This window comes from Fusarium poae, chromosome 1 (genome assembly GCF_019609905.1).
Source record: "Fusarium poae strain DAOMC 252244 chromosome 1, whole genome shotgun sequence".
NCBI lineage: Eukaryota > Fungi > Ascomycota > Sordariomycetes > Hypocreales > Nectriaceae > Fusarium > Fusarium poae.
This window is the reverse complement of record NC_058399.1, coordinates 10,481,563-10,500,988: the sequence shown is the minus strand read 5'-3', so window position 1 is coordinate 10,500,988 and position 19,426 is coordinate 10,481,563. Positions and strand designations below refer to the sequence as shown.

General features: G+C 48.8%; 5 protein-coding genes across 5 annotated transcripts; 3 read left to right on the top strand and 2 right to left on the bottom strand.

The window, feature by feature from the left end:
• Window positions 1–1,294: 1,294 nt before the first annotated feature.
• FPOAC1_003386 (uncharacterized protein) lies at window positions 1,295–2,814 on the top strand (the record flags this gene model as incomplete). The annotated part of the gene is made up of 2 exons (XM_044847953.1): window positions 1,295–1,889; window positions 1,937–2,814. The coding sequence occupies 2 exons, from the start codon at window positions 1,295–1,297 to the stop codon at window positions 2,812–2,814; spliced, it is 1,473 nt and encodes a 490-aa protein (XP_044713869.1).
• A 1,161-nt stretch (window positions 2,815–3,975) lies between these two features.
• ATG2 (autophagy- protein 2) lies at window positions 3,976–10,702 on the top strand (the record flags this gene model as incomplete). The annotated part of the gene is made up of 3 exons (XM_044847952.1): window positions 3,976–4,149; window positions 4,207–10,638; window positions 10,685–10,702. The coding sequence occupies 3 exons, from the start codon at window positions 3,976–3,978 to the stop codon at window positions 10,700–10,702; spliced, it is 6,624 nt and encodes a 2,207-aa protein (XP_044713868.1).
• Window positions 10,703–11,169: 467 nt separating this feature from the next.
• On the bottom strand, window positions 11,170–12,188 carry FPOAC1_003384 (uncharacterized protein; the record flags this gene model as incomplete). Its single annotated transcript, XM_044847951.1, has 2 exons — window positions 11,170–12,092; window positions 12,143–12,188. 2 exons carry the CDS (start codon window positions 12,186–12,188, stop codon window positions 11,170–11,172), a joined length of 969 nt encoding a protein of 322 aa, XP_044713867.1.
• Window positions 12,189–16,138: 3,950 nt separating this feature from the next.
• On the top strand, window positions 16,139–16,811 carry FPOAC1_003383 (uncharacterized protein; the record flags this gene model as incomplete). Its single annotated transcript, XM_044847950.1, has 2 exons — window positions 16,139–16,273; window positions 16,323–16,811. 2 exons carry the CDS (start codon window positions 16,139–16,141, stop codon window positions 16,809–16,811), a joined length of 624 nt encoding a protein of 207 aa, XP_044713866.1.
• Window positions 16,812–17,500: 689 nt separating this feature from the next.
• Window positions 17,501–18,675, bottom strand: GLE2 (RNA export factor gle2; the record flags this gene model as incomplete). The annotated part of the gene is made up of 3 exons (XM_044847949.1): window positions 17,501–17,858; window positions 17,911–18,362; window positions 18,415–18,675. The coding sequence occupies 3 exons, from the start codon at window positions 18,673–18,675 to the stop codon at window positions 17,501–17,503; spliced, it is 1,071 nt and encodes a 356-aa protein (XP_044713865.1).
• Window positions 18,676–19,426: the final 751 nt, after the last annotated feature.

Genomic DNA, 19,426 nt, shown 5'->3' with positions numbered 1-19,426 from the left:
TATGGTTCGACTCGTCACCCTAGTCAGGACCCACGCGCTAGATGCCGATAAAGAAACTGTTGATAACCTCAAAGAAACTTTTTTCCTTTAAGCAAAACTCGTTTCTAAAATTCGTGACCTTGTCTACTTTGAGACTCTGAGAGGCATGCGACATTGCTTGTTTCTCTCTGTTCTGCCGCACTTACAACCAGGATTAGTAGCACGGTACGTACCACTTCCTGACTTGGCGAAACCCTGCTTTCTTATCTTTCACCTTGCCTCTATCTTACATACATAGCCTGGCTTGTGTTTGACTCACAACCCAAGCAATTCTTTCCCAAGTTGATCTTTTGCATGGTATATTGTTTTTTCCCGAGTGGCTCTTTGAGGGGTTTCTATCAACGACGGTTGTTGCCTTGAACCCATGTTCCCATGAGTGTCGATTCAAAGTCTTTATTGGCCAGGTTATTTGGACCTTTGGACCTTTGGACCTGCAGAAATAAGACAATGATGCATAGTCCGCCTCACTACACTATGCGCCTATCGCCGAGCTTCTTTATCGGTCATGTTGCTCCAATCGTGGGCCTCCAAGGTTGAGTTAAGGCTCAGGCTAAAGCAACAAGGCGTTCATGGCGGCCCTTTCCCCTGCGCCCACTCTCTAAAAGGCCTGTACCGGTTAGTTCTGGCCTGGTCTTTTGCCAACTCTCGCTTGTTTGCTTTCCCCGTTATCTCGAGGTTTATAGACCGCTCAAGTTGTCGGCAGCATGCATCTTTCATGATTGGCTGGTTTGTCTCGACTCGAGCTGGGGGCTAACACACGCCCAACTCCGTTCATCCCTCCATCCATCCAAGTGGTGGATATCTCCCCTCGTGATCGTCGTCGTCACGATATCTAGCCCATTTCGTGTTGTCATTTATTTTCCGGGAACTTTCCTAGCCAAAAGCCAATGTTTGCCTGCCATGTCTTTGACATCCGGTGACCTCCCTGGCACATCTCGAGGTTTATATCGGCCTTGCTACCGCGTAGTTGATCAACTCTTACCCCACCTATCATACCGAGTTATCTCAATAACCTCGTTTGCCTCGTCCTACTGGAAGTCCAGTTTATTTACTGTTTTACCACTTGTCAAATATTTACAGACACACGCTTTTTCTTTGTCAACATACTTTAATCGTTCTAATGGATGCTTACTCAATATGTTGCACTAGTCCTGCTGCTAGACACACTTCTAGGATATATCAGGACCTCTGGTCAACTCGTCCCCATACCCGAGTCGGCTTTAATCCAGATAGCATATCAAAGAAACTCACCACGATGAATGGGCTGAGGAGAATCGATCATGCCTCAAAACCGCACATCGCTGTGGTTGGTGCTGGGCTTGCGGGACTTCGGTGCGCCGATGTTCTACTCCAGAATGGATTCCAGGTGACCATTATTGAAGCCCGTAACCGGGTTGGTGGGCGTCTACACCAGGAGATTCTCCCTAATGGACATCTAGCCGATGTAGGGCCAAATTGGATACACGGAACCGACGACAACCCCATGCTAGATCTAGCTAAGCAGACAAATACTGTTGTCAGCGACTGGGACTCGACTTCGTGCGTATTTGCCGAGGACGGCGAGGTTTTTTCGCTCAGGGATGGTGAGAAGTACTCCACCATGGTGTGGGATATTGTTCAGGAGGCCTTTAAGCATTCCAATAACTCCTCTCACGACATCGATTCTAAGCAGAGTCTCCATGACTATTTTGTGCAAAAGGTAATCGAAAAGGTACCAAGTACCGAGGATGACCATGAGAGGAAACGAAACATTGTCATGCAAATATCTGAGATGTGGGGTGCATTTATTGGAAGTCCTGTTTACAGGCAGAGTTTGAAGTTCTTCTGGCTCGAGGAGTGCATTGAGGGCGGTACGTAGAGACACTCGACTGGACAAGACTTGACTGACTTTTACTAGAAAACCTGTTCTGTGCTGGAACTTATAAAAAGGTTCTGGATGAAGTGGCAAAACATGCTCTCGAAGGTGCCGAGATCAAGTTCCAAACCAAGGTCGATAAGATATCGTACAGAACGAGTCCCGAGGAAAAGGCCAAGATCAGAACACAAAACGGCCAAACACTTGAGTTTGATGAAGTTGTCATGACTGCACCGCTTGGATGGCTAAAACGAAACCTCGATGCATTTGAACCTGCGCTGCCTACCCGAATGACCAAGGCAATTGGGGCTATCGGCTATGGATGTCTTGAAAAGGTATATATCAACTTTCCCAAGGCTTTTTGGCTTGGAAGTCAAGGCGATGATCGAAAGGCAGAAGGGTTCGTGCAATGGTTGTCTCCCAGTTACGTTCCTGACCTTAATCCAAAGAGGTGGAATCAGGAGGTGGTGGAACTCGCAAGTCTCGGTCCAGAAGTGTCACATCCTACGCTTCTCTTCTACACCTACGGCGAGCAATCAGAGTACATCACCGGGGAGCTTTTCAAGATGTCGGATCCGAAGGAGAAGGACGAGTTTCTCCTCAACTTCTTCAAGCCGTATTACTCGCTGCTGCCGCACTACTCGGAGAGCGATCCCGATTGCAAACCTTCTGGCTTCATGGCTACGGATTGGTTACACGATGAGCTTTCTGGGTATGGAAGCTACAGCAACTTTCAAGTTGGTTTGGAAGAAGGCGATGTGGATATCCGGACAATGCGAGAGGGTTTACCGGACCATGGATTGTGGCTGGCAGGCGAACACACGGCGCCGTTTGTAGGTCTTGGCACGGCGACCGGGGCGTATTGGAGCGGTGAGGCGGTTGGGAAACGTATAGCGGAGGCTTATGGGCGAAACAAGTAAGAGATAGATATAGAGATGAAGCATGTTGGTGTGCACTCGTATCAAACCGTAAAGAATGACGCACCAGATAAGGACATATCCAGGATTTCAACCATGATACTCGCGTGATAGTTGTAGACAGGAGCTGTCTCAAGTTATCGGAGCATCGGAAAAGGAGATCGACGATGCAATTGTTTGGAGTCACTGTTATTTTGACTCACCAGGTCACAGCAGCAGATATAAAACCATCAAACGAGGTGAACGGGTACTGTAGTATCCATGACGCGCCTAACACATGCTGTACAATGTGATGGTGTTGCCAATGAGTTGAGTCGATTCATTGTACAGCAGGGGATGCGCGACTCGTATCACCCACTAAAAGCGCAATTCTTAGGTCAACTGACGCGCTTAGAGATTCATCTGCTTCTGCCCGCCACTCGAAACTACCCTTGAAACCGAGTCACGAGCCTCATGCTCCTAGTGACTCTAGCGCCTGGGGTGCGATAACCAGGCGGCATGCTTTGGGTTTGGAAGAGTTGACTATTTGTTAGAGACAAAAGAATTTGGTCACTTTATGCCTTAGTTACCGTAGTTTATTTTCTGTTTCCAAAGCTTCAAGCCCCTAGCCAGGCAGCCAGGGTCCAAAGGGGAGACTTTCCAGGTCCTTTACCACCTATAACTTGCCTGAATTCGGCAGTAATCGTCCCCCCACTTGCCCGCGCGTTGCCGCCTCAGCCATCATCCATGCCCATGTCGTGACTGTGTGACGCTGTCTGTGACGGTGACCCGACTCTTTGGGAAGGATGCCTCGAACATCAATTCTAACTTTAGTTATCTTTTTTTCCTTTTCACACCAAACAACCTTAAGTTGTCAGTGATGCCCTGCAGCCACGCATTCACAACTCAGACCTCAACTTGAAATATTTCCAAACCTCAACTCCCATGTCCCTCTGTTTCTTCTAAATATGCCCTTCGGCCCCGCAGTTGGCCGGGGTTCTCAAGCTACCGACCGATAGATAGACAAACGCGGACCTCTGCCTAGACAGCGACGATACTCATCAACGACTCGCATAATAGCCGACTGTTCTTTTATACTCGTCGTTCTCCTTTATCCCCTTTCCGGGCTGCGCGGGCAGTCATCGCCACCCATAACTCGAATCGCACGCATCCCACGACGACATCATGGCGGCCTTCTTTCAGTCGTTCCGGAGCTCCTCCATGCCCAAGAGACTGCTCCGGTATGCTCTGTCCCGATTAGAACTTCTCGATGCCGATGCTCTGGAAATGGATAACCTAGACCTGGCTATAGGAAGAAATACAGTCTTTGAATTCCGTGATGTCGGGATTAAACTAAAGGTAGGTCCTGATAGCGACGTATCATGGGAAACCATGATGGCTAATGGCTTATCGTAGAAACTCAATAAGCTGCTCCAGCTCCCCGAAACATTCAAATTGAAAAAGGCAAAGGTCTTGTTGCTACGAGTCACGATACCTATGGACTTTTACACAAGTCCTATAATAGTCGAAGTCGATGGCGTCGATATCGCCCTGCAAGTTATAGGTACCGAATCCAAACCGAGTCGTTCGTCAGGGACAAGAACACCGGAAGAAACCGTCGCTGTACCGAATACTGTCGATCTCGCGCAATCATTTCTTGAAACACAACCAAAGTCAGAGCGCCGGAAACTCGAAGATGCGCTAGCAGCCGAAAGTCAGGACCTGGGTGCTTCAGTGTCTATGAGTGACGATGGAAGCGAAGATGATTTGGCATATGGGACGGGTCAAGCGCTCTCTCTGCCAGCGTTCTTGGCCGACTTCCTCCAGGGTATTGTTGATCGCATGCAGGTTAGGATCAAGGGTGTCAACTTTCAACTCGATGTCGAGGTACTTGTCGAGCCAAGTTCTACTACGACTGAAATGGTATCATTCCAGGTTGCGCTTGAGGGCATTGACGTTGAAGGCGTTACTACTCGGTCTTATGACGACGCTGGATTCCCGACCATTGTACCCAAGGAGGGCAAGCGACATGTCTCTTTATCGAACGTAAGGGCATATCTCATTTCTGAAGCAAACGTCTTTTCCGCCCTAGCGAAATCGCCTTCAATCGCATCGCCATCTCTTGCTTCTTCCCCAGCCATGACACGAAATCCTCCATCACGCCAGGCAACCGAACTCTCACTTGCCAGCCTGCAGGACGAATCTGCGTCATCATCCCAGGCGAGCATCCGATCTAATGAGCCAGAATCGATATCACATCATAGCCATCCTGACAACGATCTCATCATTTCTTCACAACATAGTATCGACCAACGACTTGCGAGTTCCTTGCGGCCAAGTCTTCAACCTGAGGATCCCCTGGCCGATTCACAACAAAGCCTCCAGGATGACTACTTTATGGATCAAGAGCCTGTGGAGCAGGATTATCCCTTGGGTGATAGTGAGGATGCACTTGGAATTCCATACGAGTTTTCCAGCCCTCAAGACGATGACGCAGAGGATAGCCCAGTAACACCCCGGGCTTCGATGTATCACGATTTTCACAACGCAACTAATGACGAAACATTATTCCACTCAATCTTACTTCCTGAACACGGTTCCCACTCTAGCGCGTTGGAGAACGAGAGACCAATGTGGGCGACCCCAGAACGAGAGGCTCGATCTGCCCCCAATCTCGAAACTCCGATAACACAAGGCAACATGGGTGCTTCCAACTCGAGTATCCCAAATCAGCAGCTCAGTCGAACCTCATCAAGTGAGAGTTTTGGGGTTGCATCAACCGAGGAACTGGCACAGTCTCACATGTACACACACGAAGAGGCAGAAAGTATGTATATGAGCGCTTTCTCGCAAACCAACGCGCAACCAGCGGCTGTTCTGTCACCGGTCGCCCTGTCGCCTGTTGTTTCTCATGAAAATTTAGCATCACTCGAGCCCCAAGACGAGCCAACTCCAGAGGTGGAACAGTTGGTTGAGGCAGAAAAAATAGACTCACCAGTCTTGGAAACCAGCGTCCACGAACTGGCCCGGCCACAAACTCCTGAACCGGAACCCGCAAGCCCCCAAGCACCAATCACCACAACACCAAGTCCTAAGGCACCAAGTCCCAAAACATCGAGTCCCAGAGCAGCAAGCCCTATTACAGAAGATGTGCCGTCCCCTGTGAAAGAAAATCGCAAACCCGAGGGCTTCATTCCAGGTGCATGGGATGATGATTATGACGACCCAGAGGAAGAACCTGTTGCATCGACGACTTTGAGACGATCAGCATATCGCAGCAAACATTTGCCTGATCCGGCAGATACTTCTGATAGTGAATCTTCTGAGCCTGCTTTTTCTAGGGCCTGTCTCACTGATATCGATCCAGAGAAATCGAACTCCAAACAGCAAGAAGACGTTGCTACTCCAAAGGGCCCGACTCGCCTTGTGAAGGAACTCTTGAACCTAAAGACCATATCAATTTACGTCCCATCACAACATAAACACATACAGGTTCAACCCGCATCTCCAGATTCTGTGGCCCAGCTATCACAGTCTCTTGGTCAATCAGCCTATCCTCAAGCACCAGGTGCTTTTTCTGTACATGGAGCTGCCCATACACAACAGCGCAGCAGCCAAGGCAGTTCAGGTGTTGACAATACTCTGGAAGTCGATCTATCGCCTATAAATCTTCGTTTTGACGCCTCCCTAGGCTTCTTGCTCGCCATGGTTCTTGGGAAATTACTTGACGCCGTCAAAGACAAGAAACCAGCTTCGACAGAAGAGACCAAGCAGGAGATACCCTCGAAGGAATCACCCAACATCAAGGTAACATTTGAAGAGATCAAGCTCGATTTTGTTAATCGTTTGGGCGGAATCTCGGACACTCCTGAACGATACCTGGATCCTTCTGCGTTCATCTTTGACCAAGAAGTTCTCCTCAATGCAACCTTGCAAAACTTGGCCATCTCCATCTCCCAAACAGAGATATCAACAGCTCCCGTCACAAAGGGAAAGTTGACGAAACAACCAGCTGTTCTGACCAGGATAGATTTACAAAAATTCCGATTTGGTTATGCGAATGGTGATATCGTCTCCTTCGATAGTGGCAAGCCTATGAGCACATCTGTCAGGGACACCTTCCTTTCCGATGGTACCGACATTGGTGTCAAGATTGTTCAATTAGGCGGCAATATCAAAACAGAGGTACAGACATTACCTCTTGTTTTCCAGCTTGATCTACGACGGCTCGACGAGACCTTTAGTTGGTTTGGTGGTCTAAGCAGCTTCCTTAACATGAGTGCTTCGATCGCCTCAAGTCCTGCTCCAACACCGAAACCGGTCACTGTTGCACAGAAACCCCGAGGAGTTCGATTTGACACTCCAGTCGACCCTGACGACAAATCCGCGGCGTCAGAGAACAAGATCAACCTGCGCATTGGAGGCTCGTGGGTGGAACTCATCGGAAAAGACTGTAGCATGATTGCCGAAACAAGTGCTATCAAGCTCATAAGTCGAGACGAAGTTATTGGTATGGCATGTAGTATGATGCGGGTATCGGGACCTCATTTGAAGAACTCGACGGCTGAGCCCCCTATCAATACCGAAATTGGTGGTGTTCGGGTGGAATTCTTGACAACTCCCAAAGATACCGATCTTGAAAACCTCCTCGAGCTGATCATGCCTTCAAAACATCAGTTTGATGGCGAGAACGACGAGATCATGGTAGACACCCTGCTACGTCAGCGAAGAAAGGGTTCGGTCTTGAGGGTCAACGTGGACACGGTCAGCGTTCGAGTGCAAAACATGCCACTTCTTTCCGTTTTGCCCAATCTTGGTGAAGAAGTCGCAAAGCTTTCCACCGTTGCCAAGTATCTGCCCGAGGACGACCGCCCCGGCTTATTGACCTTGGCCAAAGTTAGAAAGGTAGCTTTGAGCCTGGACTTTGGCGGCAAGTTGGGTCATCTGGGTAGTGACATCCAAGATCTCCATGTCGGCCATATTTCAGTCCCCTCACTTGTTGCTATCGCTTTACATGACATTTCAGTACGAAGAAATAGGTCGGAGGAACTGGTCAGCACGTCTCCATATGGTCCCAAGGATATTTCACTTCGTAGCCCGGTACTCATGGCACGGATGATCGGTGACGAGATTGAACCAGTTATCAAGTTGAAGATGCAAGATCTATGTATTGAGTACCGTGTACCCACCATCATGGACCTCCTTGAGCTTGGGGACGATGCAACTCCACAAGACTTTGAAGCCAGTCTTGCTGCTTCGGTAGCAAACCTCGGCGATCAAGCGCACCATGCCTTGGCCGGGTCCCCTGGATCTCCTGGAGGGAAAGCTAAGAGCGGGAAGCCTATGACTCTGGACATTGGGTTCCGAGATTGCCTTTTGGGGCTCAACCCGTTGGGACAGCCCTCAAAGATGGTAATTGCACTTACGGACGCCCATCTTGTGGCTCTGTTGCCCCAGGATGTCGAGACAAATGCTGTCTTTACCATTAACAAGTCATCCATTCTTCTTATTAACGATGTCGCTGAGATTAAGATGAACGAACTACCTGCCACCCAGCGTCCCCGAGCCGCGTCCTCGACATCTCGCCAGGTAGCGGACATTTGTGCCAGAGGATATGTTGATATTTGCTACATCTCCTCTGCAAAGGTTACTGTTGATGTCAAGCAACTCGAAGATGGAGAGAAACAACTTGTTGTTGAGCTGAAAGATGACCTGCTTGTTTTAGAAACTTGTGCGGATTCGATGCAGACTCTGATTGCATTAGCAAATGCCCTCAAACCTCCAACCCCACCAAGTAAGGAGAATAAGTACCTGACAGACGTGGTGCCTATGCAGGATCTGCTTGCTTCAATATCTGCTGAGGCCTTTGGTAGACCCGAAGGCGAGTACGATTTTGATCAAGACTTTGCTGGTGCCCAAGAGATGGCTGGCAGTGGCTCAGAAGCCGACTACAACACGGACAGTCCGTTGCAAGTACAGTCTCGGTATTACGATGAACCTGTCGCCGAGGAGCTTTTTGACGCAACAAGCAGCTCCATAATCTCTCGTGGATCTCACCGTTCTGGTGGTCCTCTCATGGAAGATACCAACGAGGGTGTTTTACTGACAGGTTTCGAACCGGCTAGCCAACAGAGCATAGACTCTGACGATCTAGTCATTCACGACGATTACTATGGACAGGGGACGTCAAAGGATAGCAAAGCCAAGGTTTGGAACTCAAAGAAGAACAGCTACGATGGGGCACCAAGCGATTTAGTCAAGCGAAGCGTTTTGAAAGTCAAGGTGCGAGACGTACATGTCATATGGAACCTCTTTGACGGCTACGACTGGGTTCATACTCGAGATGTCATAACAAAGGCAGTCCAGGATGTTGAGGCCAAGGCTTATGAGCGACAAGCCCGTGCCGGTCAAGTCCATGTGTATGAGGAAGAACTGGAAGATGAAGAAGCCATCGGAGACTTTCTTTTCAACTCAATTTACATCGGCATCCCAGCTAACCGCGACCCTCAAGAGCTGTCTCGCGCCATCAATGAAGGTTTCAATGACAACGCAACAGAAACCGAGTCTGTTGCTACCACGGCCTTTACTTCAGCGACCAACAGAACAGCACGTGCTCGTCCTCGATCAAAGCGACTCAAGCTGAAGCGCAGCAAGCACCACAAGATTACCTTTGAGTTGCAGGGTGTTGACGCGGACTTGTTCGTTTTCCCACCCAACTCGGGCGAAACACTCAACAGCATTGATATTCGCATCAAGAATCTTGATGTCTTTGATCATGTCCCGACCTCAACATGGAAGAAATTTGCGACGTATGACCAAGACATGGGCGAGCGAGAAATGGGCACAAGCATGGTACACCTTGAAATGCTCAATGTTAAGCCCCAACCATCCCTGGAGGCGTCTGAGATAGTGCTGCGGGCAACAATCCTACCATTAAGGCTCCACGTTGACCAGGATGCTCTTGACTTTATAACACGATTCTTCGAATTCAAGGACGACCAAGTGCCCGTTCACACGTCCAAGAGCGATGTGCCGTTCCTTCAGAGAGCTGAAATCAACAACGTATCGGTCAAGCTTGATTTCAAGCCGAAACGGGTCGACTATGCTGGACTTCGGTCCGGGCATACCACCGAGTTTATGAACTTTATCATCCTGGAGGAAGCGAGAATGGTCCTTCGCCATGTGATCATCTACGGTATCTCTGGGTTCGAAAAGCTCGGCAAGACTCTTAACGATATTTGGACTCCAGATGTAAAGGCAAATCAACTTCCTGGCATTTTATCTGGTCTCGCACCTGTCCGATCACTCGTCAACGTGGGCAGTGGCTTCAAAGATCTTGTTGAAGTACCTATTCGTGAGTATAAGAAGGACGGGCGTGTCATTCGCAGCATTTCCAAGGGTGCCACTGCCTTTGCTCGCACTACAGGTACCGAGCTGGTGAAGTTGGGTGCCAAACTTGCTGTTGGTACACAATACGCGCTGCAGGGTGCGGAAGGCATGTTTTCCGACCCCCAGCAAGTCTATGAAGGATGGGACGAGGACGATGTAGATCCCGACGAGCAGAGGCAAATCTCTCTCTACGCAGATCAACCTACTGGGGTGATTTCAGGTATTAGAGGCGGATACCGTTCTCTCGCTAGAGACGTGAACCTCGTTCGGGATGCCATCATTGCTGTCCCTGGCGAGGTTATGGAAAGCTCTTCGGCATCTGGCGCTGCGAAGGCTGTTTTGAAACGTGCCCCAACTATCATCTTCCGACCTGCTGTTGGTGTCACAAGAGCAATCGGACAGACACTAATGGGTGCGACGAACTCGATCGATCCAAATAACAGGCGCCGAATTGAGGAGGTAAGTCATTTTCCGTCCCAAGACGAATCTTGCTAACAGACACTAGAAATACAAACGGTACTAAACAGTGAATATGACTGGATGGGCAAACAAGATTACGAACACATTTCATGGCGTATTGATGTTGAGACATTGATCTCGAACATCATCGGCGTCTCTGGCCTTATATGTCTTTGCCCTTTATCCCAATGTTATTTTATGAATGAATATTTAGCGGACAGTTTGTTGTTTTCGAGGTAGAACATGTTTCTATCCATGTCATCTATGATAGACCGGACAAAAACGGACAATGCATGCAGAATGCACAAGATAGACCTGGGAAAGGCAGGAATGCGTTGGATTCTCTCATGGTTTGGAGTTGGATTTTCTTATGGTGTGGTTTTCGTTGTGCTCGGATTTGGGTTACGTGGTAATCGTTTTTGTTCATATAGATACCGTCACAGAATGCAAGTTGTCGCTTAAGTTAATTGTGTGTTCTATTTTGTTGATGTGGACTGTCCAACTGATTGTATCTTAATCAAGTTCATGCTCTTAGAAGCCATCATCAGAAATACCCTTCTCTTTTTCCGCCTCTTTTCTTGCCCGGTTTACATCAACCCACCATTTGTGACTCTCATCCTTACCCGTCCACTCGCCCTTGTCGTTAATTTCATCCCATGGCTTGGGGCTTAAGATGTAGTGAATGTTCTTGACACTCTCATCCCTCCAGATAGCATCATGCACACCTTCCCAACGCATCGTCTTAAGCGCGTTGTAGATATACGGCAGCGGTACCCAACGTTCCCGATACAAATCTGAGAGAAGCGACTGATCCGCGAAATCCATGTTGACTGCGTCGGCCTCCATATGCGCCACTATTTGCGCATAAAGCCCCTGAGACGGGTTAACGACTTGCAGACCACCGTTCATGAATCCCAGTGGTCCTACGGACGGGTCTGCAGCTTCGGTCTGAGCGACATCCGGCGTTGAGTGCTGCGATGTGAATGCACAGTTCTCAGAAACCCAGTCCTTGGGATAATGAGGCTTCTTGAGGGGATTGCAGACACACGCATGTCCAGCTGCAAAGACACGCTTGCTGATAGTCTTGTCACCCGTCTCAGAAATTGAAGGAGAATCCAGCTCGAGGTCCATCAGTTCATCCATGTTGCGCAGAACAAGCATATCCGAGTCAAGCTGAACAACACGATCATATTCGGTGAGAGAGAATGGAGTCAGCTTACTCCAGCAGTCGTAAAAGCGCGGGTCGTTGGAGTAGTCCTTGCCCTTGGTCGGGAGTAGGTAGGGGATATGCTGGGTAGGAATACCGCGAGCTCGTAGGGCGGCATGACCTTCAGGAGGGAATGAGTCCGTGTAAAGAGCGACAAGAGGGTATTTAGATTTGGCCACGCGAAGTGAGTAGTCCAGAGTGAGAAGACCAGGCAAATAACTCAGATTTGTAATCAAGGTCGTCCAGACTGATTTGTTTGTTAGAGATGAGATGATATCGTGAAGATATAGTATTTACCTTTGGGAGAGTCGACAGCTCGTTTTCGGAATTCAGAGTCCGCCATGTTTGTGAACTGAAGATATATACACAAAGAATTGCAGTTGTAAGTAATCGAAGTGATGGTGAGATGCGGATTTTAGTGGGGGAGGGGTAGTCAAGAGAACGTCAACGAACGAGAACAAATCTCAAGCAACAAAAGCAAGACGCGAGATGGATATCATATATATGCTATTAGACGATATATTGATGGATTTTACTTCCACTTGGAAGCCATGTTGTGAAACTCCCATACTCATAAAAGCGCATATCATGAGTCTTTGATATCCAAAATCGGACGTGGTTCCTGAAGAATGCGGGTCATTTCAGGGTCCTAAATGACGCTATGGCGATCTTGCCTGTAGTTTCGATTGGAGAAGAATATGTACACTCACAGATCCTGCAAGTATTGTCCAGAACGTGGAACTTGCCTGTCTGTGGGAGAAGAAGATGGAAGAAATGTGGTATGTACAGACTGCTTATTGAAGCAGGTAATTAAAGATTCCAGAGTAGAGCACTCGCAAATGAAGCATGGCAATTGTATTCCACATTTCCCGTCAAGCGTAGTACCTGAGATTGAAATACGAGACAACCTACTCCAGGGTAAAAGATATGATGTCTTTAGCAGACATAATTGGACAGAATCATGAAGGGACGTCCAAAATAGACTCGCGGGCTTGAGATATGCATATCAAGCAAGCAATGGCCAAAACTTGGGAGAACCATACAAGCCATCATGTCTTGCTTGAACCTCGGTTGTGTTTCCATTTCATCATGCATGAGATCACATCACATGAGCTTCAAAATTTAAATCGTTCAGTCCTCCGATTCGGACATGTCGTCCGTCATGTTCATCCGGACTTCAACTCCAAGGCCTTCGGCAGAAAGCCGAGGCTGGCCCCAATATTGTATGCCGAAATCAGGAATTACCATATGACCGACAGGTATGATACGCATCCGATACCTGTCATCAGTGTCGGGATATCAAAAGGATTGGCCGTTGCATAAGGGACGGAATAATCGTCCTTAGATCAGACTTCAAGTTTGTTTATTTTTGCACCAACTCATCTGCTGCCACTAGATCGGCCAAGCTGCAGGTCGCCTAGATCAGGCCCGCCAATGAAGCCGTAGTGATCCAAGTGAATAAGCAATATGCCTCCACGAAAGTCAAAAGTCAGGGCGACATGCATCATACCCTGTATCTACGACTCTCCGATATAGTCGAATATGGATGCGTCAGAGTTTCGGTGAAATTGTTGGCGACCAAGATTAAGAATACGGATACTGTATCTCATCTGATCGGCCGTATTGGCCAACATGATATCGAAAGTTTCAAGATAAAGTATGTGTATCACAGTAAACAATCTGTTTCGGCTTGATTGGCTGCAATGCCTATTTGTGTTGAGCTCGTCATGCTGGTATCAGCTCCTGACGAATTCGTAATCGTGTATCTTGAGCGGGAGGGTATCCGATCGCCTCTGATTTCGGTCAAGCTTATGGCGGTGTCACAGTCATTTCGAACTAGAGACCCTAGCTCTTACGGTGAGGCCAAGGTGAGGGAGCTTTCAAGGCAGGTCCCGTTCAACAATTTTTGTTGACCGGCGGCGCCGTAATTCCAACAATAGCAATTGCCCCTCCATCAGCCCCCTGGATTAGTCCTGTCTTGCCTGCTTCGCTTGAATTTTGGCTCAAGATTCCTTCTGGAATTTAGGTTATCTGTCCTAGGGGCTGGTTGCAAGGGCAGCTCAACAATTTCGCACGCGCGCGAATCTCAATATTCGCACAGCCTAGGATGGGCACAGGTCAGCCCAGGACCCGCGACCCAGATTGCCTGTATTTGCGTCCTGATTCTTGATACGATCGCTTCCAGATCTTTCTTCTGTAAGAGAAGTCTTGTGTATCGAGCCTCTGATCTCGGAGGTTTTCCGTTTGTCTTTCGAGCCGAGGTATTCAGAAGCAACATTCGCAAGAAAGGAATCAAGTTATAGCCGGAGAGAAGCCAATCATGATACGCAACCACAAGAAATGAATAATATATGAGCGGAGTCTGCATCATCTCCCCGGTCCAAAGGGGACAACCAAGTTGACGGGTTTCTAGAAGTGGACCAGGAGACGTTCGATTTTGGTTACCAGCCCTGGAGTGTCACGGGCCTCTTCCCGTCTTGCTTGCTCACTGCCGTGCTGTCACTCATTACTGGCTATAACGCCGCTTTAAGCTACAAGCTCGGCGCTGGCTTATACTAAGAAACGGCAAATTGAAAAAGGTGTCGACTGATTTTGTAAGTCGGTTGTGATACTGGCGCTCCAGACATTGTAGCATGGTAATTGACGCGTAAGTAAAAGGGTGCATTAACAGAGAATAATCTGGATTGTGGCTCTGACCGCCCTGTTAATGCTCATCTAACAATTGGACAAAACTGATGGCGATCGAGCGACAGGTACGCTCCACGTGTGCTAGATTCGTAGATTCATTCCCCTGCCGAGACTCGTCAGCAGGAGCTGACTACCAGACCGCGCTGGTTTCTTGTTGGTGGCAAGCAAATGGTAAGGCGGCACTGATCTGACTCTAGTAGCACTGTCCAGACCCTTGTCTCACCAGCTGCAGTAGCTGTCCAGGTGAGCTCAACGAGTTCCACCCAGATGTATCTGATTGTAAAGGTCGTTTGAAGGATGGTACCATATCAATTCAGCCGGCAGTTTGTTGCAACACTTTTGACGCCACTGTTTTTCTGATGATACCGTTATCTCTGGTTGCTGCAACGTGTGAAACAATATGAGCCAGTCGAGCACATAGCTGGTTTAGCATTGGCACATCCCATCTCATCAACGTCCATGTTTTCTTTCGGACATTGACGGCTCAAGCAACCTGTGGTTCGAGATCGATAGTTGGAGAGCAAGCTCAGAGCCATGAGTTTAGTGATAAAGAGCCCCATAATTGTCTCCTTTTCCAGCTTGGGGGTGGAACCTGGCTTCTCATTAAAAAGCTGGAGAAGCGAGCGAGACAAGAGGAATTTGATGAGCAACGCAGTGATACCTCGAGAGCTGCGCGGCACTGTAGAGTGCAGTAGACACTGTAACCGGGGTTCCTAGCGGGCTGTTTATTGGACCCCCAACATACCGACTTTGTGGTGTTGCTTTTGTATAGAGTACCGTAAGTACCTTGTAACTACTCGCCGGCATTCGGTATCTCATCGCCGAGTCAGGGACTGTTGTTTCTACCCTTGGTGAAGCTCTTGTTGCTTGTTTCATTGTTTGTTTGCAACAGAAAGCGAGAGAAACTATAATTGTCGACTGATCGTTGTGGATTAGATAATCGGATTGCGGAAGTTTGTTGATTGGCATTGACACCGCCCTTCTTGTTCAATTGGAAACAGTGGCAGCTTCCTTGAGAGGGTGTGTATCAGTCGTGTTCTGTACCTCTCCACATTGCGGGATCAACGATGGTGTAGCTAAATTAAGGTGAGCTAACAGGGCGGGTAGCTTGAAGCTGTGCCTGTCCTCTGTACGGATACTGTACGTACACATATTACTTGGTGACTCGGTGGAGGCTGTGAGTAACTCTTTCCTCAACCCTAGCTCATTCCAATCTCATCCCCATCCCCATCCCCCAGATCACACGGACTCCCGGACGACTATCCGCGCCTGCCTCACCTCGACTCACCAAGACAGAGTAGGTACACCCCTAGGACAGCTATCATAGGTAGCTTACGTCTTTCCCCTCCTCTGTAGTGTCTCTCTCTCAATATAATACATAAACCCTCCTCCCCTCCCTCCATTGAACCATCCATTTCCACTTGCATCTGCGTCTACACTCCATAACGTCTTGTCGGCCCCTCTCATCTACATCGCCTGATCTTGTAAACTCGTCACCGCTACCCCCAACTTATCTGCTCCTTACTACACAAAGTGTATAAGTAGCTAGACACCGCCAACTTTCTACCATCAAACCAACCATTACCAACCCCAATTTCTATCACAATGCCTAGAATCACCGCTTCCGTTTCCAAGGTCACTCGCACTCTTTCTGAGTCGCATCGCCATGCTGGTATCGCTCTCATGCCCAAGTATGCTGAGCTCCTTGGGTCTTCTTCAGAACAGTCCCAGCACTCTGAGGTGAGTTTTGCGATCTCTTAATCAATAATTCGTACTAACAATTTATCAGGCTCGTGGTCTCAAGACTACCCACCGTCCCACTCCTCAGCCATCCATCGCTGGTCGCACACGGCCTCTGATGCAGTCCTTTAGCTCTTCCGCATCTTCTCGTGCCCCCGTCAACCACGTTGACACCATGGTGCTGCCCAAGATCTACAACACTCCCAGCTTCAACGAGCCTCTTCCTCGTATGCCTCTTCTTCCCGACAACTACGGCTCTTACCACAACTCCATGTCTGATGCCACCGACCTGACAAGTAACCGACCTGTCATCTTCGCCATCAACCCTGACATTGTCGTTCCCGGTGCCCCCATGGCCAACATGGATGCCACCAACATGGACAGCATCGACGTCAAGTTTGTCCATGACCAACCCAAGATCTCCACTGCTGCCGCCGCTGAGGAATACAACCCTGAGCGAAGCACATTTATGCGCGACATGTATCGCAGTATGAAGGATGACCTTCTTAGCGTTGCTCCTCAGCTCAGGAGAAACTAAGAGTTGATGAAAGTACGAAAAAGAGCGGGAGTTTATTGTATCAGCTCGAAAAAGAGAGCTGCAAATCTATTAAGCGTTGTAATTTGTTTTCGCGGAACGGGGTGCGGTCGCATCAACTAATGGCCCTTTATAAGTGGCTCGACATGGCTCGATCATTTTTACACTAGGTACGATACACAATGATCATATGAATGCCCAAGTGGCAAACTCAAAAATACAAGTCTTTTGTTATTGCAATGCTGTTCAGTGAACTATCGATTTTGACAGTTTCCATTTTTATAGACTATCGTCCGCCGACTTGTAAGATGTAAATTTAAAGGACACAATCGACCTCAACAGGAAAGGTTCAATGTCAATGTCACTGGGCACAACAATAATAATATTGAGAATTATTCCAGTTTAATTTCGCTACACAAACCAACTATTTGTAGATGACCCAAGGATGTACAGAGTAAACCACGATTAATTGATGTGTGGATAGGTGTAGATGTTTTTGTGTCTATGGTATCATCTCTCGTGAAACACACTACCTATGTTTACTCCTTGGTTCAGACCCAACTTGCTCTCTTTTTTGAATCCTTTCAATCTTCCGAGTCTGACAACGCAAGTGCATAACAATCGCAAAACGCAGCCAAGTATTAATCACCATCCAATCACCCTCCTGAATTCCATAACTATCACCCTTTCGTTTATCGCTTCTTAGCCGATGGCCTAGGCTTGCACTCATCACCACTGACAGCGTGAAGCATGACCTTGTTGGGATAGGTTTGGGTGTTGTGCTGGTAACCCTTGGCCCAGTCATATCCAACAGCGTAGGCAAAGATGCTACCGTTCTTATTGAAGGCAGTGGAGGTGATGCTGCCTCCGACGTTGGGGTAACCCTTAAGACGATGCTTGGCATCCTTATCCCAGAAGTGGAAGGTTCCGTCAGAACCGGCAGTGCTGAATGTACCGTGGACGGGGTGGAATGAGATGGCGTTGACGGCGTGAACGTTGGTGACGCCGTTGGATGGGGGGTCGCGGTGGCACTTGAAGGAAAAGTTGGAGCTGCGGCATGTTAGTTTAGGTCCTCCTGGGTTGTAGTCTGAAGCTTGCTTACCTGGAGTTCTTGTCCTCAACGTACTGAATAGCGCAGCGTCCCTCGATACTACCGATAGCGAATCCAGCAGAGTCGGTAAAGCAACTAACAACTCGGGTCTGCCATTTCAACGGGCTCTGCAGAGTCTTGTAGAATTTGGTAGGGTTCTTGAGGTCAATGACGTTGATATAGCGATCGGCTGTGCCGACAACACACAGATTGTCGCGAACGTCCATCGTATAGACTCTTTCTTGACATTGTACTGTGGCGGCAGGCCCTTGCTGTCGAAGATCCCAATATTTAACTGTCTTGTCCCATGATCCTGAGACAACCATGGGGCCGCTGCCGCCGTCGAAGAATCTGGCTGTTCGTACAGGCTGGTCGTGTGTGCCTACAACAATGTCCTGCTGAGAGGCGAGATCGCAGACCTTGACGTTCTTGTCGGCGCCTGCAGAGACGACCTTTGTTCCATCCTAGAGTTCGGGTTAGCGATCCCGCTGTCGCGTCGGCAGCTTATTTTCGTACCTTGGAAAAGTCACAGCTCAACACAGGCTGATCGTGACTGTAGGCATGTCGGCCCTGGCTCTGGCCGTTGCCGGCAATTTCGTAGATGCGGACCTTGTTGTCCCAACTGGAGATGGCGAGAAAGTCGGGACCGTTTGGCGCAGGAGAGAAAGAGAGGCCGGAGATGGTGTCGGTGGGAGGGTCGGAAAGCGCAACATCTTGCTTGAGGTCGCCGATGCTCGTCGCCGTTGTGGCCGGGGCGCTGCCAAAGAGGCCTGACATGATTGTTGATTGATATGCGTGGTAGAAAGAAGGAAAACCGGTCGGTGGCTCTTTTTTGTGTTTTTGCTCCTTAAACAAGTGCAGTTGGAAATCAAAAGAGTCGATGACTCAGAACTGAAGGTTATTCGAATTGACCAGACAGAAACACAGACTTTCCGAATTAGATGAGAGTTGTCTGTCTACAACGTCGAAGCTTGATGCGCCGCGAGCTTTGTAGAAGATGGATAGGTAAACAGGCACGAAGGCAGCGACCCAGCCTTCTCAACGCGATGTTCGCATTGGCTGAACCGCGACTGGGAAAAAAAAGGCAGCTACAGCCACACCTACAAGCTTGGATCACTAACGCCACACCTCAGCCCCATCTTTGACATAAAAATTCAAATCGCAGCTCGATTTCTTTTTTTTCTTTTCTCTTTCCTTCTTCATCCGCGCCCCTCGCTCAATAGATCGCTATTCGAAGCTCACAAACAGAGACACTGTGATTTATCGCAGCGTCTCGATCACTTTATGGCTTTGGGAGAAAGTCCCCGGACGTCTTGGTTTACCAAGTTTGCGGAAACGCGCCGCCATAGAAGCACTGCGGTTTACCTCTGCGCCCAGGCCCTCGCCCTGCGCTGGCCCTGCCCTCCGCTACATTTACTTGTCAACGGCCTTTGTCTCACGGTCTTTGCCGCCCTCGGTCCTCTTGGATGAAGATATGAGTCCGCTGTCGAGGTGTTGGTGAGTTCTGGACGGACTTGGTTGTCTGGCG